This window comes from Pecten maximus, chromosome 14 (genome assembly GCF_902652985.1).
Source record: "Pecten maximus chromosome 14, xPecMax1.1, whole genome shotgun sequence".
Lineage (NCBI taxonomy): Eukaryota > Metazoa > Mollusca > Bivalvia > Pectinida > Pectinidae > Pecten > Pecten maximus.
Window position 1 is genome coordinate 37,307,695 of NC_047028.1, and position 24,387 is coordinate 37,332,081.

Genomic DNA, 24,387 nt, shown 5'->3' on the forward strand with positions numbered 1-24,387 from the left:
TTCCCCTCGTTTTATGCTTTTCTATTTAGAATTACCATTTTCATTATTATGTCGGTATATTTCGTTGTTTTTCCAGTCCCTGAATCAAATGACCTTGACGGTTTTCTGTAAATGAAGGGCGTGTTTGGATTTCTATAGTAATTAATCTACATGCATACATATATATCTATATGTATCAAATCTAGTAAAGAAGGACCTATCACTATATGCCTTAAGCACATATCTTATAAGTGAAATATTGGGTCCATGTCCTTTGTTTCCACATGCTTTTTCGTGACAGTCTACATACTTGTATATACGAACAGCACCGTATTCCATCAAGCTGCAGGTCAAATACCCAGTATCATGATAATAGGCCCTACAGTTCTCTCAATTAACACTATTTTGGAATGCAGATTACGTGTACTTCTATTATTGGCGACTATTACCGCAGGTTAGATTTGTAGTAATGGGGCAGCCTTTGTAAATAAATAATATATATATTTTGTCTGTTGATATTAAAACACCAGGAAATTAATTGAATATTTAATGCAGATTTGTTTACTTGTTTTCAATAAAACCAATTTGTTATTGTTACATTGTAATAAAACACCATCCACCGTCGTCATTGTTTGTTATTTATATGATAACATCACCGGGTTATCTAAAATCAACAAAAAGTAATATCACGTGTTACCCACAATCCTCAAAAGTGTAGATAAAACACAAAATAAATGATAATTTGCCTGTTCTAAAGATTTCAACTTTCCACATTACCAACTGGATCGCAATGTATACAAGAATACCGCCAAGGTAGAGCAGTCCGCCTTCCATTGGTCATCTCTATACCACACACCACATTAGGTGATGGGTCCGTCAGCTGGAATCTTTATAGCAGTATACTGATAGTTTTATGAAAAAAATTATGCATTGTGATTTTTTTGTACATAATTTGGACACATGTCCGATTATTAGATATACATATTAAAAAAAAAAACAAAAAAAAAAAACATATACATGTATATGTAGGTTCAGAAACTTTTCTTTTTTTGTAATCATTGATTTTCCTTTTCTTTCACTTCAAAAAGTTTGGGATATTTATAAGATGGCGGCGAATTCAGTGACTCGAAGGCGAGCTTGCAAATATGTTAGATTATTTTCTTTCAATTACTAGTTTGTCCTTATATATAGTAGACGCAGAGTCGTTCTTTAAAATATCAGAGTGGTACAGAATACATGTGACCATAAAATATGAATTATGACATAAAATGGTAAAATGGCATGAAACTGTTATGTTGATGATTTATAAGTTAACATATAGATAAGGTATATTTTTGATTCAGACCTTCAAAGCAACTATCCATATTCTTTAGAAGTGTCTTCAGATAAAATAAGACTTTCGCAGAATTGTATTTTTGAGTTCCTCTGGGTTAGATCTGCATATGCTGAAGTTGGCCTAGTCTAGAACTTTAAAGAGGTCCAGTCAGGCCCTGGTGACATCACCATGAAACGGGTTAATTTGAGCAGAAAACACTTCAAAGGTCAAAGATGTGAATTTAGGTTTATAATTCTTCTCTTACCATTCGAATTTGTTTAGGTTGATTTGTTCATGTTTTGTAAAACAATAGGTCCACTTGCCTGTATCGCTCGCATGTTCCCAAATTGCATATGAAGAGGGGATTTATCAGAAAGACTAATTAATGTGATTCAAAGTTGATTATAATCGTTGAAGAAGATAAAATAAGCAAACTCCCTATTAATTTTATAACATTTAATATCATAACACACTGAACTTCTTGGTTATTAAGAGAAATATATATTTGAAGCTTAAAACACATTTGACTCCGAACTTAAAGTAAGTAAACCTTCATTGCCCTTCGTCCTAGCATGCAACCCTTAACCTTTTGGCCACCGAGAAGTCGTTTGAGTTTGTGGATGACAGGCGAAGAACCACAGTTTAAGAACAATTACACTTTGGCCAGGTGAGATAAGAAGAAATCTTAATAACAAATATTATATATGTCGACATGATTTATTCAGATTATTCATATCGATATTATCAACCAGTTATGATTTTGTTGTTCATTTATTCAGACCAGTGACCGACGAAGACGTAGACAATGTATGATGTTTATTTTCGTTTTTATTAAACTTCGATATTGCTGTTCATTCATTCAGACTTTCCAACGACGACGTAGAAAATGTATGATGTTTATTTGTTTTTTTTTTATCAAACTTCATCACAAGCGTTATGTAAAATGAAAGTATATTATGCTTCATCACTGGTCAATGTTATCGTAATGTATTTACAAAATATAGTAGCTGTTCTTCCTTATAGTTAGGAAAATAATGTCACTAGTCCGTGACGTTGTGTAGAGTGAGGTACTGCACCACTAGACCGTGACGATGTGTAGAGTGAGGTACTGAACCACTAGACCGTGACGTTCCGTAGAGAGAGGTACTGCACCACCAGTTCGTGACGTTCTGTAGAGTTAGGTACTGAACCACTTGACCATGACGCTTTGTAGCGTGTGGTACTGAATCACTAGTGCGTGACGTTCTGTAGAGTTAGGTACTGAACCACTAGTCCGTGGCGTTCTGTAGAGTGAGGTACTGAACCACTAGACCGTGGCGTTCTGTAGAGTGAGGTACTGAACCACTAGACCATGCCGCTTTGTAGATTGAGGTACTGAACCACTAGTCCGTGACGTTCTGTAAAGTGAGGTACTGAACCACTAGTCCGTGACGTTCTGTAGAGTGAGGTCCTGAACCACTAGACCATGCCGCTTTGTAGATTGAGGTACTGAACCACTAGTCCGTGACGTTCTGTAGAATGAGGTACTGAACCACTAGTCCGTGACGTTCTGTAAAGTGAGGTACTGAACCACTAGAGGAAAGTAAACCAGCTCATTATCACTGAACTCCTGCTGAATAATACTAAAGTCCTTCTGGTGTGTCAGACATTGAGACGTACACTCCACCAATGCCTTCGCCCTCTGTTGGCCAAAAACGTCCACCAGATGGCAGTACAGAGCTCCCCCAGCAGCTGAGGGGGTTGACTGGGTATCTAGAATGGCAGAAAACAACGTTTTGGCAATAAACACAGCTACAGTCCTCTTTCCTGATGGAGGAAGCTTGTCCAGTCTGGAATCTACAACAGACAAGATCAACATGAAGTGAGTTATATGATATTGATTTTTCTCAATGAATATTTTAATACCATTTTTTTTTCTTGACAAAAGACAACATGCTATGCACTAGCAAGAGAGGGCCGACACATTTAAGAATGTACATCTGCATCCTTGTGAATAAAATAAACATGTTCCGGGGTTTATATCATTTACACAGTATTTCATTTCTAAAGAGGTCAATTATGGCCTTCGATATTTAACCTTACAACTGACCACCAAGTAAATCAAGAAGTAGAACTGTGATGTTATGGTGTGAATATGAAATACATTCGTTAAAGTGTTTATAGAATTTATTGCACATAAACTTTTCATTTTAGAAGTTGTCAAGTATGACCTTGTGATCGTTGGATTTTCAACAAAATCTAATCACGTGAATAATTCGAGGTTATATATGTTGGAAAGGATTCTTAACGTCCTCGAACACGATGCTGGTTAACTGTAAAATTCAACGAAGTTTACATTTGAAACTATAAAATAAAGAAAAGGTAGGATGTTCTTTCGTCGGTGGATACCTTTCCAGATTCTCGTACTAAATGTTATATTCGAAAACAGACTTCTTGACATCCACAAACAATTATTTTCTTAATCATTGTTGTCGAGATTTCAACATGACTTGACCACTCGTAGACAGCCGTCCTCAGAACGACATTTACAAAACTATAATTCCAAACTTTAATTTACAACTATACATAAAAGTAAAAATGAAACATATTAGAAATGGTCTGATTTTCCACAATTCTCATTGGCTTAAACATGGTCACGTGGAGGTTAATATTTTGTGATATCAAAAAGAGGTGTTTTTTTAGTTTTACAAACATCAAATCAGTATTGCGTCTATGATTTTCATTTTCATGTCACAATTATCAAAAATGTAAAATACTGACCTCAGGCTTCGTCCTCAGTCAATATTTTATTCTACCAGGTTAGTACAACACCACATACACCTCATCAAACGTCCATAATTGATAGATATCCTACCTCCATCTTTAGAGGCCAGTTTTGAGACAAGGTATGTTTTTTCATTCACTTTCCTCATGTTTCCCTGAATATTGCCATCTGACATTGCCCGATTCCCAATTTTCTGTCCAGAACTTTTTGATTGAACTACATTATCACAAGAAGTAGACCTCCTGGGGAGTTGCTTCCCTTTGATGTAAGTCTTCCAACTGTTCGGTTGCATTCCTAATGATTTTCTCTTTTCTTGCTGCTCGCGCGGTTCACTTGGGAGAACCGGAATTTCTGCAGACATGGATAATGTATTCTGGAAAACCTCATCATCGTTGTCATCGGGAACATCCTTTACAATCATTGTTCTCATGTCATCTACTGAATCTCCGGGTTTCTCGTCTGTGTCTACCAGTGTTTTAATCTAATGAATAAATAAATTACCGGGTAGATATTTTAATTACTCAAAGGGGAGATTCTCTTATGATTTGTGAGGTTTTCCTGCATGTGACCATTTCAGAATTTCAATATTTTGTGTTCCAATTCATTTATTTAATTTCATAGATCGGATCAAACTCCAACAAGATAATTATGTAACTTTGTATAAGGTCGCTACATTAGAGCTTTAAAAGCAACATGTTGATTTTAATTTTACTGTGGAGCTGAATTTGATTCAGGAAAATTGAAAATATTTGCCACTAATCTCGGACATTCTGAAACTGAATATTTAAATGTGATTCAATACTTTTCTGTACAAGTTTTCATCAATCAATCCTGACAGGGATTGACACTAACAGTAGCCCAGCAGCCCTGGGCAGTCTTGAATCTGGTCGGGCTGTCAGAACGTCCAGACCAGCATCCCTGTGGACTGCCAACATTTTCAGCCAAATGTATGATGTCCTGCTAAAGTTTCCTTCATTGTTTTCAATAATTTTATTTTCAAACTTTTTTTGTATAAAACCCTTTGTTGAAAGTTCTAATATTTTTTATGCTCAAAATGAACTAGAATGCAGGAAATTGCATTAAATGTTTTCTCAGTGTTGGGGTAAAGGCCTGTAAGGACACGCCCCCAAAATCCCCCAGGACGCACTTCACCTTTGGCAGCCAATACATATATATATATACATATATGTTATAAAACAGCAAACATTTGCATATTATTCAACCAATTTCAATATGGTGCTGTAATGTGTAAGAAATTGCTAAGACAAACAGACAACGTAAAGAAAGGACCACAATTTCATTATACCTTAGAACTTCTCTGATTGGTTCGTTCAAGATCTGCTGACAGGGCTGCCCTCTGACGGCTGACAATGCCACAAATCCTTGGGGCTGCATGCGACAGGTGTCGGAACTTTGGGTTTTTAACAGCATATGTCTTACTCGAGACCTGGCCAGGATCGATCTTTAAAAATATGAGCAGCTGATGATGATTTTTATACAAATCGACAACATGATGTTTTGAGGGGAAGGTATCACTAGGTTGGCACAACTTTATATGCTAAATGCTAATTGTTCCAGTAACAAGCAGTGTTGTAAAAATGGAGATGATGGACAAAACACAAAACTAATCAACACTTTTCCCTCTTCTAATGAGTGATTGATTATTTGACCTTTGACCTTACAATCAGGCCCAATGTCATACGTAACAAATGAGCAATCAATATATTACTATATCCTATTATTTTAAGCTACTATATTTGAATAATCAAATTAAAGATACAAAAACATATACATATATGTAAGACATAAATGCCCTCGTTGCAACTTGACATCCCGAAACCTCAGCATTTCCTGAGAATATCTAGTTACATACTTACATTTTCCTTATCGCTGGACAACTTTTTCTTCCTTGTATTTTCTTTTACTGCCTGCTGGGTTCTCTCTTTCGATTTCTGTTTAGGTATGCTAGTAATCTGCTTCTCCTCCACCTTGTTGACGGACATTTTCCGGAGAGCTAAGTGTGTGTGGTTCCTTGCTAAAGGAATTTTTTTCCCTGGACGAGGAGCTTCCTTTACGTGTCCACCTTTGGACAAGGCTTTCTTCTTCACTACTGACACATCTGTAGTACCAACAATGACTTGTTTACACTCTAAAACCTTCCCCCTGGAAACATCAGTCACACTCCCATCCTTCTGCACTGAAATCTTATCAGTCTCCCCCTTTGGTTCCTTTTTATCCTGTTGCACCTCTGATGAGTCGTTTTGAGGGTTTGCAGTCGGAATATGTCCATCTTCTGGTAAAACAGAAAAACGCTTGTGACCTTCCCCTGGCTCGTACCGTAATGTATAGGACCGAAGCTGCGGCATGCACAGAATCTCATTGGCTGTTGGCCGTATGTCAGGATCTTTGTTCAGCAGTCTGTGAATCAGGTGCTCCATTGTAGCACCAAAATATCTGAAAAAAATCGATCACTGATGAAATGGCTTTGGTTTATTTGGGTTTTTTTTTTGTTTAACGTCCTATTAACAGCCAGGGACATTTAAGGACGTGCCAGGTTTAGGAGGTGGAGGAAAGCCGGAGTACCCGGAGAAAAACCACCGGCCTACGGTAAGAGGTGGGGGACTAGTGTTAAAGTGTCGGGACACCTTAACCACTCGCCAACGCGGCACCTGATGAAATGGCAAATCATATCTATTTACAAGGATTATGATCAATAATTTTCATTTATCAGTTTGGTTTGGTTTATTTTGTTTAACGTCCTATTAAGATCTAAGGTCATTTAAGGACGGCCTCCCGTGCGTGCGGTATGTATGCGTGTGGTGAGTGCGTATGTGTGTTATGGGAGGCTGTGGTATGTTCGTGTTAAGTCTCCTTGTGATAGGCCGGAACCTTTGCCGATTTAAAGTGCTATCTCACTGAAATATACTGCCGAAGACACCCAGCAGCACACCCTACCCGGTCACATTATACTGACAACGGGCCAACCAGTCGTCCCACTCCAAATATGCTGAGCGCTAAGCAGGAGTAGCAACTACCATTTTTAAAGACTCTGGTATGTCTCGGCCAGGGGACAGAACCCAAAACCTTCCTCACAGCGGCGAACGCTCAACCAAAGGCCAAAAGTTAAAATACAATTTGGCATTCCAAGAAAATTGATGATTTCATTCATGACATGATTTTCTGCATTCAAATACATCCATATTTTGATGAAATAGAAATTCAAATGTAAAATACATGTCCACATGCCCCCTGCCGGCCTCCACTTAAAATAATGTCAATTCCTTGACCTTAATCCCAAAACACTGAAATTTGGCAGAGATATTATGATCCTCTCCCATCGTGTAGAAATTGGTCAAAATCTTTTAAGGAATAGCAAGCCACTAGATCGCTGAGTTTTGGCGTTACGTTCATACATACAGGAGGACACCTAGACACCTAGAGCCTCCCTCCCTGGCTTTTCTGGAAGGGGACAATAAATCTAATGTAACATAGACACAAGTACAAGATCCTCTATTTGCACTAATGAACAAAACCTTCAAACTAAAGTGATATCATGCCCGGCTAACAATTGATCACAGGTTTCATCTTTCATCTAGGATTTAATAAGACGACAAATATTACCTAGGAATAGGGTCACACTTGCCCTGCAGAATTATCATCACAAGCGAGTCGAAGTTTGGAGCGTTGAACGGCACGCGTAGACAGCACATCTCGTACAACACACAACCAGCAGCCCACATGTCACTTTTGTGGTTATATCTGATCAAAGGTCAAGGTTAAACATAGGGATCAAGTTTATAATAGGTCAAGGTCGATTATGTCAAACATAAGGGTCAAGTATTCAGTAGGCCAACATTGATTTAATCATTTCCATTACACTAATGATATTACCTTATTTGACCTTATAAGTTCATCTGCCTCTGTAAAATTATTATATTAAATTCCTCACCTTTCTTCTTCAAAGTCAGTAGAAAGGCGGCTTATCTCACTGATTTGTGAAAAAAGGCTTGATTTATTTTCTGATTTGTTTTTGTTTTTGTCTTTTTCGACCCTGATTCCAGATGAAATTATCCCCTACCAATTGTTTAAACATACCCCTGGTAGTTTCGTAAGTGTAGAGTGTTTTATAGGGGAAATATGGTAATTGTGTCATATACATGGAAAATTATTTGTCAAGGTCAAGCACATAAAAATTCTAGAAAAATATAGATGTTAATGAAAACTATTCACCAGTAATCATCCATAACCCATACTCTAAACACTGACTCAGCTTTGAGCTAAGAGACATCTACAATGACAAAATTTCCTCTGATATCTAAGGTATACATGTATTTGTATGACATTGATGCCAAGTGTATAGTCACTATATAATTAAACATAGATCAAACTATAAAGCTATCATCTTAGAGGATACGGTTTTCGTTGACATATTTCCGGACTCAAATAGAACGGCGTGCCTATGGTTGTCAGAGCATGGTCACCACTGTCACGTAAAATCCTAGCAATCCCAAAATCTCCGAGCTTGATAACACGCTTACTGTTCAAAAAAATATTCTGGGACTTCAGATCTGAAATGAAAGAAAAATTAGAACAACATTATTGCACCTGACCTTGATGAAATGAAGATGTAATCTTGTCCAATAAATTTTGTCTGATACCGTGTACTGGATAATCAAGTTGCGGACCATGGGTCTGATCCCACCCCAACCTATCCAATGTTTCCTTTTAAACCTATCCCGGGGTTCTTATAATGCTATCCCATGGTTCCCTATAAACATATCCCAGTGTTCGTTATAAAGCTGTAACAGGGTTCTTTATGCAAGGTTATATGCAGAAGACCATCAACACACTGATCCAGCCTTAAAACTAATTACTACATGCTAGTAGCATTATTAGTGAAAATTGGTCGATGTCTCTTGTACTACATACAGTTCTTCAACATTTAATCTTACCTATATCATAAGGGCATCCAGTTGACCCTTGAATTTTAGCAATATCAGAAGTCAAATGACAACTTCTTGGAAATCAGAAGAGTCAAAACGTGTGTTAAATAGACATGTTCTTTCAATCCCAAGAGTCAGATATAATTTTTGGGAATCAAAAACATACTCTCAAGGGTCTACTGGATGCTCTGGTCATCCTAATGTCAAAAAATAATTACTACAGTACGTGCTAGCAGCATCAAAACACATTATTAGTGAAAATTGGTCGATGTGCCTTGTACTACATACAGTGCTTTAGCAATTTCAGAAGTCAAATGACAACTTCTTGGAAATCTGAAGGGACAAAACGTGTGTTAAAAGAGATGTTCCTTCAATCCCAAGAGTCAAATCTCATTTTTGGGAGTCAAAAACATACTCTCAAGGGTCTACTGGATGTTCTGGTCATCCTAATGTCAACAATAAAGAAATCCAAGTCACATACGACTATTAAAAGCTAGCCTCTAGAACATAATGATTAAATATTTTTCTCACATACTTGCAAACAAACTTAAGTTTTTCATTGCACCGTCTTCAATGCTCCCTGGAATGTGCGTCAAAATTGATGACATCATCATTTACGACTTGGTTACTCTACGTAAAATGATGACGTTACGCTACTAACAATAACGTAACGTCATCATTTTACATTCTTATAACATATTCATCAATTGGTTAATTGTCTATCGTCAGGTGCACTTTTTGGGGTCATCTCCGCATGCATTTTGTCCGGAAAACGCTTCGGCTCGTTGAACAGTTTCGTCTAATTTACGATTATTTGAAAGTTTTGTCGAATGAACGATGATTTATAATCATAATTTGTTTTTATTATGTTGAACGTGAGTACCATGCACCGAATATGACAGTACACAGGAAAAGCAAACGAAGTCAAGGATGTCTAGCGATCAAATTAACGTAGAAAATTAAAGAAAAAAAAAAAAGAAAAATATAAAAGGGAAATGGATTAGCATACTTTTGTTACAAAGGTAGAACAAAATGCTTATCTATTTGATAAACTTGTCAGTTTACTGAAATCAGGACGAACAAAGAGAAACGTTTATCACGAATAAGACTGTTATCAGGTTACTGGAACGTATACATGCGTACCAACATTGCTTACTTCAGACCTGTTCATTTACTTCCACAAATGTTACAAATATCATGTCGTCAAATACGAAGTTTATACTTCAAACTCAGACGATTTGTACGTTATGTTCAGTGATCCATCAACAATTTATTTTCATGAGTCCCACAATGTTAGATTAATATTACCACGAAATTCTTCGAGTTCCATCAAAATTTTATGAGTACATACAAAACTCGGGACTTGCATATAGATTTATCAGTGTGATTATTGGAAAATTGAGGATGAGTTTCATTTTATTTTAAACCCTTTTTTATTCAAATTTTTGAAACCGTATCATTTGCTTACTTGATTTCGATTTTCATAAACTTGATTAGTGTCAAAGCGTTTAACGCATTGTAAAGTATTATTCCACTTTAAATCGCATATATAATATGTAAGTTATGATGAATTACCTCATTAAGTGTAATTGTGTGTAAGCATCCAACGCTAATTAAGCTGGCTGAAGGGCTATATCACTACGTATTGGGGAGAAATGTTTCCCGATTGATATCATTACTGTCTCACGGCTGGTCTGACTGTCGATTGATTGGATACATAGAACATTGATCATATCTAGTTGAGTTGTTTCTGTTTCCCGTTTGATAATTTGATGGAGAGACTGTGAGGGGACACACTGTAACTCGATGGTACATGTCCATAATAATAAGTGCTTCACCATGTCAACAGGGATGTCCCCTCCACACTGTGATTAATGTCCGAGTCCTAATGATGAATTAAGCATTCTCATGTCTGTGTATCTTACCAGGAAATTCCTTTATTTTCATGCAAGTTTGATTGATGTAACATTTAAGCACTTTAAAACTTACCTTGACCTTTATAACATGATGGTGACACTGAAATGATAGCAGATAAGGACTCCTAGTTATTTTTGCTGCCAGATGGGAATCCAATTCAAAGCACATTGATGTCATATGAAATGTTTCAATGGCTTAATGTCCTGACGTAAGCCTCGGACTACAGATACCAAAACATGTCATAGTGTCGCTGTCATGATTACACTAATGAGGTCCAGAGAAGTCAAACATCAAACGTAGACTAACCTAGCTAGGTAAGTACTCCATCAGGTATGGAATATACACTAATTAGTGTAAGTTTTGTAGAATAATATTTTACACTCACAGATATCAAAATAAACATTTATTTTTGAAGATTTTTTTTTTTTCATTTTTTAAAAAGCTTTTGATAACAGTATCAAAAAACTTCAAAATATGTTTACAACATAATGTATAATGAGTTATATTACATATGTGTTAGAGATGAATTATGATTATTTTGATAAGTGTCAAAACATCTGAATACATCGTATAATTTTTATGATAATGAGTAATATCGTGTTTTGTATATAATTTACATTATTTAGTTGATGAGTTAATTGGTGAGTTAACAACATGTAGTTAGATTTATTTTTTTATATATTTTAACAGATTGATAAACGCTGAAGATAACGATGATGAACCCCGAGGAAAGTGAGCGGATGTCTGTGCTCCTGTCCACATATCTGGAGAGGCGTTTCATAGGAACAGAGAAGACGATTAACATCAAAAGGGGAATGGTAGTTTTAAATGAACTTTTGGGAAAAGAAGATTTTGTTGAACTTATTCACACTGGAAGTTTTGGAGAAGGATGTTCTCTTAAAGGTTCAGACATTGACATAATGATGGTAATCACGAACATAAAAGGGATATACCCTGATCAGTGTAATAATATTCCTCAGCACCTGGCACACAAAACTCTTCTGTGCATTCGTGAGGCAGACTGTCGCCCTGGCTATGTCCAATCAGAGCTAGTTCAGCTAAAACAACCAGTACCTGCACCCTTTTTGAAATCAATAGTTAGAATTGAGAATTCATTCTTTATTTCCAGTGATATCTTCAGAGAGGAATATGTTCTTGATCATGTGTCTGTCACAGGTTTTAAATGTGAATCCAATGGCCGGACCAAGTAGTGCATCTATCATTAACGGAACAATGAGGGTAGACACAGTTTATTGCTTTTCGTACAACGGTTGGCCAAAGGAAGCAAATGAATGGATTACACGTACACGCCTGTATGGATGGCCACATCCAACCTTAATCAACAAGATTGTAAACAGTGGATGCCATCTTGTTCCAGTCGGGGATAAATGTTCAGACGATACATTTTTACAATGGAGAATCTCATTTGCAGCAGCAGAAAGATCATTAGTTCATTACTTTAGTCACAGCCAGGTCAAAGTATACGTGCTGCTGAAATATGTTTTACGACAAATTAAGGAGACATTAAAAGAAACCATTGGGGATGATGACATATTGTGCTCCTACTTCCTAAAAACAATACTGTTTCATGCAATAGAGAATTCCAGCCAAACGTTCTGGCAAGACAAGAACCTTTTTTATTGTTTTTGGTTTTGCTTCAACATTCTAATTGCGTGGGTCAAGGCGGGATTCTGTCCCAATTACTTCATCCGAGTCAACAACTTGTTTCAGAGGAAAATACATGGACAGCATCAACAAATACTGTTGGAGATTTTGGACAACTACTTTCAGATAAAATGGGAGTGCCTATCAATAGACAACTTTAAAAAAACTTCAATATGGGAGAATCTGTGTGACACCTCTATACAGTCTGAGCTTCTTTGCCCAAGGACTTTACAAGAAACTATTATGGATCAGGACTCGAAAATTCTTCCTATGGCACCGTTTTTATCAATATTTATCTCATCATCATGGATCACCGGAAAGGCATTAAACTTATATTTATCACAGTCAAGTTTTGAGGAAATGTACACATACATGTATGTCCAAGTTATGAATGGTGTCAGATGTCTTTCATTAGGACTAATCTCAAATGATCTGTGTGGAAATGAGGCTGCTGCAGGTAACAAGGCCAAATACCAGCGTCTGAGGAAATGTAAGTACTTGATGACTCCCATGGCTTAATTCGGTACAGAAGGGTTGTATTTAGCAACTTTTCATTTTTTGACTGGACATATCAGAGCTTAGCAGACCAATATTGAAACTAGCACAATACTTCAAATATAACAATAAACTTGATCCAGAACTGTGCACATTGTACAGACACCTGTATCATCCTGGATGCACATTAGAAAGGCTCGAGAAAACTTACATCCACAGCATTGTATGTGAACGCGACTACATGCATCTTCCTCATCTCTGTCTAGAGCTGCGCAAAGAAGAAATAAGAATAATCATTCCACCTCTACCATATGTCTTGTTCCTGAACTTCCTTTGTTATCACGAGATTGGAGACACCAGAGGGCGTGATGAAGCATTACAACACCTGATACAGATTCAGTATCACAAGGAACAAGGAGGACACAAGTACTGGATCGTTCACACACTCATTGGGATCTGTTATCAAACACTCGGGGACTTCACCAGGGCCATCAGGGCTTACTGGGAGTCAACACAATCAAAGGATTATTTTCATGTGTGGAACACTGGCATTGACAGAATAGCAATAGTGTATCTATGTATGTATGTATCACAGAGGTCTGACAGAAGATATCTGTAGTGTATCTATGCATGTCTCACAGAGGTCTGACAGAGGATAACTGTGGTGTATCTATGTATGTATCACAGAGGTCTGACAGAGGATAGCTCTGGTGTATCTATGTATGTCTTACAAGGTCTTACAGAAGATAGCTGTGATGTATCTATAAATGTACCACAGGGGTCTGACAGAGGATCGCTGTAGTGTATCTATGTATGTATGTCTGACAGAGGATAGCTGTGGTGTATCTATGCATGTCTGGCAGAGGTCTGACAGAGGATAGCTGTGGTGTATCTATGCATGTCTCACAGAGGTTTGACAGAGAATAGCTGTGGTGTATCTATGTATGAATGCCTCACAGAGGTCTGACAGAGGATAGCTGAGGTGTATCTATGCATGTCTCACAGAGGTTTGACAGAGAATAGCTATGGCGTATCTATGTATGAATGCCTCACAGAGGTTTGACAGAGGATAGCTGTGGTGTATCTATGTATGAATGCCTCACAGAGGTTTGACAGAGAACAGCTGTGGTGTATCTATGTATGAATGCGTCACAGAGGTCTGACAGAGGATAGCTGTGATGTATCTATAAATGTATCATAGGGGTCTGACAGAGGATCGCTGTAGTGTATCTATGTATGTCTCACAGAGGTCTGACAGAGGATAGCTGTGGTGTATCTATGCATGTCTGGCAGAGGTCTGACAGAGGATAGCTGTGGTGTATCTATGCATGTCTCACAGAGGTTTGACAGAGAATAGCTGTGGTGTATCTATGTATGTCTCACAGAGGTCTAACAAAGGATAGCTGTGGTTTATCTATGTAAATATGTCTCAAAAAAGGTCTTACAGAGGACAGCTGTGGTGTATTAAATGAACGAGTGTTAAATGTTGCCTAACTGATGGAGTATTTTTAATTTCTCATCAAGCAGGAGATACTCAGCTCAATCTATTAGCTGTATGAACTTATCTTCCGATTACGTCACTTCCACTCAACGACAGCCATTCGCAAATAGATAAGAACTGCATAAGAGACACAGAAATTGACATGAACTTTTATTTCTTCTTAACCATCAGCTGCAAAAAGGGTATTTGCGATATCTACAATCATCAGATTTGCATATTGGAGTTCAGATGGCGTATTCATAAAACTGTTGTGAGTGGCAAACAACTTTTAGTAAATTATAAAACTATGGGTATAACTGCAGTTATCTCCAATTAAACCACTCAAATGTTATATAATATATTGTACTTATCTCCCCTTGAAACCTGTAGTGTCGTGCAATATGCTGTTGTGATCAGTTCCTTGAATAACTCAGTGACTATGTAATATAAAGGAATTATATCCATCAAATCACTAAAGTGATAATGAAGTTATCTCCCCTGAATCATTCATGTTTTGTAATATACTGGAGTTATCTCCCTTTAGTCACTCAATAGTTACCTTTAATAATTTTTGTGATATTGAAGTTATCTCCCTTGAATCACTAAAGTGTTGTGTAAGGTCTCGCAAAACTAAATCAGCCAATCAGTTGTTGCTTCACCTGAATCAAGTCCCTGAAGAAAATGGGTTTCTTGGGTTTGTAGCTATTTCCTGAGTAAATAACACAAACAATGGCTACTTTCTATGTAAGAGAATAAAGAATAGGGTCTTGAGATTCTAAAAATCCAAATTATACACTCCTGGTATAAATAGAAAAATGTAGGATTCCAGGGGTAAAAATGCGGGAATTCCCCAGGTGGGGGTTCCCCTGCCCACTGTTAATTTCAGGGTTACTGTCTTCCAAGTACTGGTGAGCTTTTATATGCTATTAAACCTATCCAATAACATAATTTGTTCTGGTAGGGAAATCTTCAAACTTTAATTTGATATAAATTTCCCAATATTTGAACTTCAAATGAGTGATTGAGGGGATGGAGTCATTGGTAATAACATATAGTAAAATAATTAGTTGTGTGAGACCTGTAATATACTGTAGTTTTCTCCGTTTGAACCACATTTACTCTTGTGTAATAGTACTATGTTATTGAATGTCGGACATTCCATTCACAACACAAGTGAGCACAGGTAAATCGAGCTTTGCTAAAGCTGTCACCGAGGGGGTAATAAGTATACCCCTCGCTTTTCCATGATTGGTTTGGATACTTTGTGAAGCTGCCTATTTATGGTACTATAACCAAATCAAACATGTTCTAGTTAAGAACTAAGTAAATGCATAGCCGAACAAAATTTTGCTCATTTTTTTAAGAAAAAGGGGTATAACTCTATTAGAACTGGTAATTTGGCAAAATCTTTGCATAGAGCTAAGTCGCATAGGGTCATCTAACTACATACCAAATTTTAGTAAAATCCATTGAAAACAAAGCAAATGCATAGCCGGACAAGCTAGTAACCATAAAGAGGCATAACTCTGTAAAAAGGGTTTTTTTCGGAAGAAACCGTTACTGGAGAAACAACTTCATGCCATCCTTCAACTCTGTGTAAATTTCAAGAAAAACATAAAAAAACTAAGTGAATGCATAGCAGAACAAAATTATTATACATTTTTTATGAAAAAGGGGCATAACTCTGTTAAAAAGGGCTAAAGTGACATAATTTGTTTAAAAGGACTACTTGAGGAAAATCACAACACCTTATGGTCTTTTAACTACACCGGCGTGCTTGACTTTCATACTCAAAATACAAACAGTTTGACAGTAAATTGTGATATATTTAATATAGATGACATTTCTGCACTTTGATATTAACAAGAGGCCCATGGGGCCTGTATCGCTCACCTGGTTGGATTTGACCAAATGTCAAAATAATGTTCATGTTCAATTCCTTTTGTTTGTTAACCTCAAACAATGCTATATATGGTTATAGCGGTGGGATCCCAACTGCTTGAAATAATGAAGTCCAGACTCTCTGAGTTTACAACATGCATGACTAGTAGTGATTTAAAGGAATTACCTCTATTTCCCATATGGGGCCCCACCCCTTTTGCCCCTCGGGGGTCAGAGTCACCATTTATGCAAAATCTGTTCCCCTTCCCCAAATGATGTTTTTGACCAAATTGGGTTCAATTCCTTTCATAACTTTATGACTAGTAGCGATTTAAAGATATAACCTCTGTTTCCCCATTAGGCCCCGCCCCTTTGGTCCTTTAGGAGTCAGAGTCATCATTTATGCAAAATCTGTTCCCCTTCACATAAGAATGTTTCTGACCAAATTGGGTTCAAATCCATTCATAACTTTATGACTAGTAGCGATTTGAAGGAATTACCTCAATTTCCCCTATTGGGCCCCGCCCCTCAGGCCCCTTGGGGGTCAGAGTCACCATTTATGCAAAATCTGTTCCCCTTCCCCCAAGAATGTTTCTGACCAAATTGGGTTCAAATCCATTCATAACTTTATGACTAGTAGCGATTTGAAGAAATTACCTCTATTTCCCCATTAGGCCCCGCCCCTTTGGCCCCTTTGGGGTCAGAGTCACCATTTATGCAAAATCTGTTCCCCTTCCCTGAAGGATGTTTCTGACCAAATTGGGTTCAAATCCATTCATCACTTTATGACAAGTAGCGATTTTAAGGAATTACCTCAATTTCCCCTATTGGACCCCGCCCCTCAGGCCCCTTAGGGGTCAGAGTCACCATTTATGCAAAATCTGTTCCCCTTCCCCCAAGAATGCTTCTGACCAAATTGGGTTCAAATCCATTCATAACTTTATGACAAGTAGCGATTTGAAAAAATTACCTCTATTTCCCCATTAGACCCCGCCCCTTTGGCCCCGTGGGGGTCAGAGTAACCATTTATGCAAAATCTGTTTCCCTTCCCCAAAGGATGTTTCTGACTAAATTGGGTTCAAATCCATTCATAACTTTATGACTAGTAGCGATTTGAAGGAATTACCTCTATTTCCCCATTAGGCCCCGCCCCTTTGTCCCCTTGGGGGGTCAGAGTCACCATTTATGCAAAATCTGTTCCCCTTCCCCAAAGGATGTTTCTGACCAAATTTGGTCAAAATCCAATAAGAACTTTATGACAAGTAGCGATTTGAAGCAAATGTTGACGGACGACGGACGACGGACGACAGACGACGGACGCCGCACCATGGCATAAGCTCACCGGACCTTCGGTCCAGGTGAGCTAATAAAATTATAGCACATCCTTGGAACAGGGTGATGATTTTAATTAGAAATAATCGATAATTATGTGTCTGGTTTTCAAGTTTTCTCCAATATGGCGTCGGGTAAGGACTGAACTGAGCGACCGCAAATGATTGTGGTAAGGTCAGTGGCCACCATGTACATGTAGACATAAGGGCAAATAGAGAGTTGCAACTCTCTCTATATACATGTATGTCTCTGATTAATTGCAAAGAAGGGGGGAATTGAGAAAATATCAGTTTTACATAGAACCAATAAAGATCACTCTATGGTGAGAGTGAATATCCCTCCGGAATGTCATGTTGTTATTTTCTGCTTTTCGTACTTAAATATCCAGCATATACAATTCAGACAATTTTGATATACGTGTACTATTTTGAAATGATATAACCCACATCACTTACTCAGCAGAACTTGATTATACTCTTAGAAGAACTATAGGGTGCTTGAAGTATGGGGCATTACATTAGCTAAGAATCTATTTATCAAATGTGAACATTATTGTGACGATTATCACTCTTAGTAATAAATAAAAGAATCGGAACAAGTATTTTATCATACACATATCAATGGCTACCTGGTCATATCAAAAACAAAATAAAAAAAAGATGTATATAACACTGTATATTTGTCTGTGATTTTCTTTCAGATCTTCCAAAGTATGTAGTTCAGAATGATGGCCATGCTTTCGATGAAACAATACAAACTGAATAATCAGCTGTTTTTGTTTTTTCCAGGAGTTGTAAATATGTTGTAAATAAATTGTTGACTGTGTATATATTTTTCTTTTTTTCCCCCCTAAACTTGTGAATAATTGTATGCATTCTGAAACCGGACAAGGACAAAATGTGATAGCTATAAGTCATTTCCTGCCTGTCATTTCACAAACAAAACGTTGTTCTGAAATCACCATTATATATAACATACATGATCATAAACACTTACTCCTAAGTTGCATTGAAATCAGGGACCAATTGATGGACAAAATATCCAGACATACTTAACCAAAGTTGTTAATATCCTCCTACTAACTTGTCAAAGAGATACGATGCTATACATTGTAATTGATCTTTGACTAAATTGGTCATGCTAAAACCTTCGGTGAGACAACGGAAACCAAAGTTTTAGTTATGCGTGACAATTAGACACATCATTGTATTGTCATACTTAAACTCAAGTCAAATCATGACAGCTTATAACAGAATGCCACCCAATATTGTGCTTCGAAAATGACAGTTGACAGTCCCAAAAAACAAGAGGCCCATGGGCCTTAACGGTCACCTGAGATTTGAAATATTTCAGTTAATTTAATTGACCCTTTTTGGCCCCGCCCATCAGCCCTCAGGGGTCAGTCAGGGCCAACATTTGCATATTATCAAACTTTCATCCCATGCTGAAAATGTTAACCAAGTTAGAATGAATTCCAATAGAAATCAAACAAATCAGTCAAAAATGTGATTTCCCTATATAAACTATAGTAAAATTTAACCCCTCCCCAGGGGCAAACTTATGACCCCCGGGTCATTAAATTAATAAATTTTAGTAGAGCACCTTAAGACCCTTCCAACTATGAAGAGTATTTGATTCTACCTTATTTCAGTCTTTAGAAGAAGATTTTTGAAATTTCAGCCAATTTGACCATTTTTAGCCCCGCCCATCAGCCCCTCCGGGTCAATCAGGGCCAACATGTGCATACCCTCAAACTGCCATCCCAAGCTGATAATGTTAACCAAATTAGAATGAATTCCAATAGAAATCAAACAAATTATAGTCAAAAATGAGATTTCCCTATATAAACTATAGTAAAGTTTGCCCCTTCCCCAGGGGCAAACTTGAGACCCCGGGGTCATGAAATTCACAATTTTAGTAAAGCATCTTAAGACCCTTCCAACTACAAAGAGTATTTGATTCCTACTTATTTCGGTATTGAGAAGAAGATTTTTGAAATTTCAGTCAATTTGGCCCTTTTTAGCCCCGCCCATCAGCCCCTGGGGGTCAGTCAGGGCAAACATGTGCATGCCATCAAACTGTCATCCCATGCTGACAATGTTTACCAATTTAGAATGAATTCCAATAGAAATAAAACAAATAAAAGTCAAAAATGTTATTTCCCTATATAAACTATAGTAAAGTTTACCCCCTCCCCTGGGGCAAACGTGAGACCCCGGGGTCATGAAATTCACAATTTTGGTAAAGCACCTTCAGACCCTGCCATCTATGGAGTGTATTTGATTCCATATTATCCGAGAGTAGAGAAGAAGATTTTTGAAATTTCAGTCAATTTGGTCCTTTTTAGCCCCGCCCATCAGCCCCTGGGGGTCAGTCAGGGCCAACATGTGCATGCCATCAAACTGCCATCCCATGCTGATAATGTTAACCAAATTAGAATGAATTCCAATAGAAATAAAACAAATAAAAGTCAAAAATGTGATTTCCCTATATAAACTATAGTAAAGTTTACCCCCTCCCCAGGGGCAAACGTGAGACCCCTGGGTCATGAAATTTACAATTTTGGTAAAGCACCTTAAGACCCTTCCATCTATGAAGAGTGTTTGATTCCACCATATCTGAGAGTAGAGAAGAAGATTTTTGAAGTTTTAGTCAATTTGACCCTTTTTAGCCCCGCCCCTGAGGCCCCTGGGGGATGGGGACCATATAATTTACAATTTTGGTTGACCTTTAGCCATAGAAGCTTCCTGCTAAATTTCATTGAATTTGGTTTAGGGGTTTTGGAGAAGAAGTCGAAAATGTAAATTGTTTACGGACGCACGACGGACGACGGACGACGCACGACGCACGACGACGGACAAAAGGGGATTAGAATAGGTCACTTGAGACTTTGTCTCAGGTGACCTAATAAAACCTGTTGAGAGTAAATCTATAAATATTTGTCAAATCATCACTGACCTCTATGAAGAATGTTACTGGAATGTATGTACTTCAGCGCAAGACAGATTTGCACAAACCAGTCGAAAATTACCTGAAAGGAAAGATAAAGTTCGCTGAATAACAGTATAGGAGAAAATCTTAAATTTCAACCTCTAACATCACATTAACAATGTATCTCTATTTGATTTTCAAGAATTCTTTCTTTATTACTTTAAATTAAAAGGTAATTTCAAGAAAATATATTTGTTGTGTTATTTTTCCATTTCATAACCAAGGTTTTCTCTTCTGCTTTGTGTTAGATCTTCTACACTTTTATGATACTGTAATAATGATTATTACTTCTGAATACAATTGTATACTATATACTTTAAACTGTATGAAAACCTCTGAAAAATAAAATAAATACAAAAAAAAAAATTAAAAAAATTGCTTAGATCATAAAATAAGATTGATACAAGAATTAACTAGAAATTGAGAATAACTAATACCCCCTGCAGATGCTGTTTCTGCATCAACTGTTTTAGTTTCAGTTCCTGTGATTTCAATAATTTGTGTTACCTTGAATTGACTTGTAAAATTTTACAGGAATATTCAAATTTTGGTTTGTTTTTGTTTAACATCCTATTAACAGCCAGGGTCATTTAAGGACGTGTCAGGTTTTGAAGGTGGAGGAAAGCCGGAGTACCCGGAGAAAAAACACCGGCCTAAATGTACATACGTACATTCAATACCTGGCAACTGCCCCACGTAGGTTTCAAACTTGTAACCCAGAGGTGGAGGGCTAATGTTAAAGTGTCGGGACACCTTGACCACTCGGCCACCACGGCCCCCTCAACCAGAGGCCAATATTCATTTGGTTTCCATAATTGATCTAAATATAAATTTATGTTTAAATAGGGCAGTATCTAAATTCCAACCAATAAGAGGCCTCTATTTGCTTCAGCATGCTTGTCATGACAACAAATTAAAGCAGTGACGTTTGGTATCCCCTTATTATAATCAGTACACCAGATTTGGTCAAAATCGGCCAATAATTAAATTTTGGCTTAGCAAAGTAACTTTGTGCTTCAGCTTGGTTGTCATGACAACAAAACCATTATATTGATATCTACATTTCTAACCAAAATGTATAGCAAAACATTGAAATTATTTATATGTATGTAGAGTGTGTTGAGATGTCTACAACAATACTACAATGCAACTCTTTTGCAGGTTTAGTTGCAATAACATTGATGCTTTTTGAGAAACTGAGTTTAAAACAAAAAGTCCAGATTCCTAGTCTGCATTACAGGACCGTTAATTCTGGAGGATATTCTGTCAATGATCAGATATCCACTATGTGATATAACTATATACCATGTTTGGTAAAAGTTGCAGGGTTTTCCCCCTGGTTTTGGGGAGAAAATTAATTGGAAAATTGGGATTTTTCTCATGAGGACTTAACTGCAAATTTTGGGAGTCAGAATGGCAAAACGAAAACATGTACAGTATTACTCTATGTACCGATTACCATACCTCTTTTCCAAAATGAATGCCTTTCTGACTGACTATGTTTTTGTGCAGATCACCTGAAAAAAAAATATGAATGAAAGAAAAAAAATCTAAATATTGATACATTAAAATTAAGATATTTCTTAATTAGCATTTGCATGATAACAATTTTTCTTCAAATATATTTTCAACCCATTCACATAGAAATTTAACACAAAACTGTATCTTTATTTACCTCCCCTAGATGAACCCAAATTAAGCCCATTGTATGAAGTGACAGGTAATATACTGTTAAACCACAGCTTCAGACAAGCTTTTCTTTGATGCAGATCAAAGACCAAAATGTACCAAGTAGGTCAAAGTGACCTAGTTTTGATACATGACACACTAGCCCCCTTCCCTGCACTTCTTGTCGGGGGACTAACAAGGAGAATGCACTATAAGATTATCCAATCAGTATAGGTTCTTTTTCACCGTTATTTCTCTTGTAGAAGTAGAATATTGAGAGCATATCAACCTCAACATTTTATTTTTGATATTGATAGAATTTGTGTCTTTTTTTACAAGTTGTGTTTTGTACCTCCAAACTCCGAAGTCTTCTTTTAAATATATGTAAACAATAAAAAAATTGTGCTTTCTGATGGGACTGAAGCAAGACCCATCAACTTTAAGTATTGACGCCGTAAAGAGTGTGTAAAAGGAAGAATAATTGCAGAAAAAATTTTGATTGGATAGTCTTATAGTGCATTCTCCTTGAATAGGTCATTTGAACATGCTATAGGCCAATAATATCAGGTCTCTGGACCTTAAGTTAATAAGAAATCATTTAAAGATTTTAGCATATTTGACCCCTGTGACCTTGAATGAAGGTCAAGGTAACTCATTTGAACTATCTTGATAGCCCTTCACCCCAGCATGCTATAGGCCCAATATCAGGTCTCTAGCAATAGGTCGCTTGGTTATTGATAAGTCAAAAATGTAAATTGTTTATGAATGGATAATTACAGACAATGGACAGTACATGAAGGACAACGAAGGACAAAAGGCGATTAGAAAAGGTCACTTAAGACTCAGTGACCTAAAAATGCAACGTGCAACATAGTAACATACATCTCCTGAAATGCAGCTACAGAAAATTAAATCATACGAATATTATCAGCTAACCCAAATGAGCAAATATAAGCAGACTGGGCCAAACACCAATGGCCAGGTAGCTTGAATGGTAAGAGCATCCATCAAGAGTTCGGAGGTCCTGAGTTTGGGACCCAGTGTGGTCGACGCATTTTTGCTCTCTTGTTTCATAAATTATGTACGGCAAACTCTGAAATATCCAGAGAGTTAGTATAGGGACTCGTGTGTGTTTTTTGGGTTGAAGACTTTAATCGGTGAAGGAGGGAGGAACGTAGCAGGACTGAATGCTGATGCCGCAGGTAGCTCAAATGGTTATGGGGTCTCTGTGTAAAGCTTGGAGGTCCAGGATTCAAAACTGGGTCTGGTCGTTGCATTAAATAATAAATTCTCTACATACATTTGTACATTGTATGTTGAATTTCAAAGAATACCATACGAAAATGAAGTCATAAAAATCACTGAAAATTTATATAAGTTAACGAATCGTATCTGCTTTACCTCCGTCTGCGTACTCCATTGCTATATTGAGGTTGCCATCCTTCACATAAGCATCCAGGTAACTTATGATGTTCGGATGATTGCATCTGGCTAGTATCGATACCTCAGTCAGCGATCGGTCCAGTTCTTTTTCAGACAACTTCAGGATTTTTATAACTTTAACAACACACTTCTTGTCATTCTTCAGAGATTTGGCTAGCCATGCTTCTCCATAGGTCCCTGAACCTATCATGTTTATGAGTTCAAAATTTCCCGCCATCTTTCAATGTCGGTGCTGAAGAGAGAATTGTGTTATGGCACAAATAGATGGACGAAGATGACCTACGAAATCACAACATGTCATTTTTGTTACTCTTAAATCATAAGAGTGTTCCACGCGTCTATACTGTATACATACGAGTCCCTTTCTCAATAATCTTCAGCTACACATGTTCAGTTTAATTTGTGTGTAACTCAAACGTAACTGCAGAAAGTTTCCGAACAGCTGAGTCAAAGTCATCAAATTGTTTGAATACAACGATAACCTACCGAAAGATTAGTTTAAGCGTTTAAGTGA

The 24,387-nt window shown here is 37.2% G+C and overlaps 2 protein-coding genes across 2 annotated transcripts; one reads left to right on the forward strand and one right to left on the reverse strand.

Moving 5' to 3' along the window:
- Positions 1-1,745: 1,745 nt before the first annotated feature.
- Positions 1,746-24,307, reverse strand: LOC117342662 (serine/threonine-protein kinase Nek4-like). Its single transcript, XM_033904862.1, has 9 exons — positions 23,832-24,307; positions 22,227-22,279; positions 20,730-20,802; positions 8,473-8,626; positions 7,680-7,817; positions 5,936-6,512; positions 5,365-5,520; positions 4,149-4,539; positions 1,746-3,130 (listed from the first exon to the last, which is right to left on the reverse strand). Exons 1-9 carry the CDS (start codon positions 24,088-24,090, stop codon positions 2,829-2,831), a joined length of 2,103 nt encoding a protein of 700 aa, XP_033760753.1. The 5' UTR covers positions 24,091-24,307; the 3' UTR covers positions 1,746-2,828.
- On the forward strand, positions 11,565-12,226 carry LOC117342663. The gene has a single exon (XM_033904863.1). It carries the CDS (start codon positions 11,632-11,634, stop codon positions 12,127-12,129), a length of 498 nt encoding a protein of 165 aa, XP_033760754.1. The 5' UTR covers positions 11,565-11,631; the 3' UTR covers positions 12,130-12,226.
- Positions 24,308-24,387: the final 80 nt, after the last annotated feature.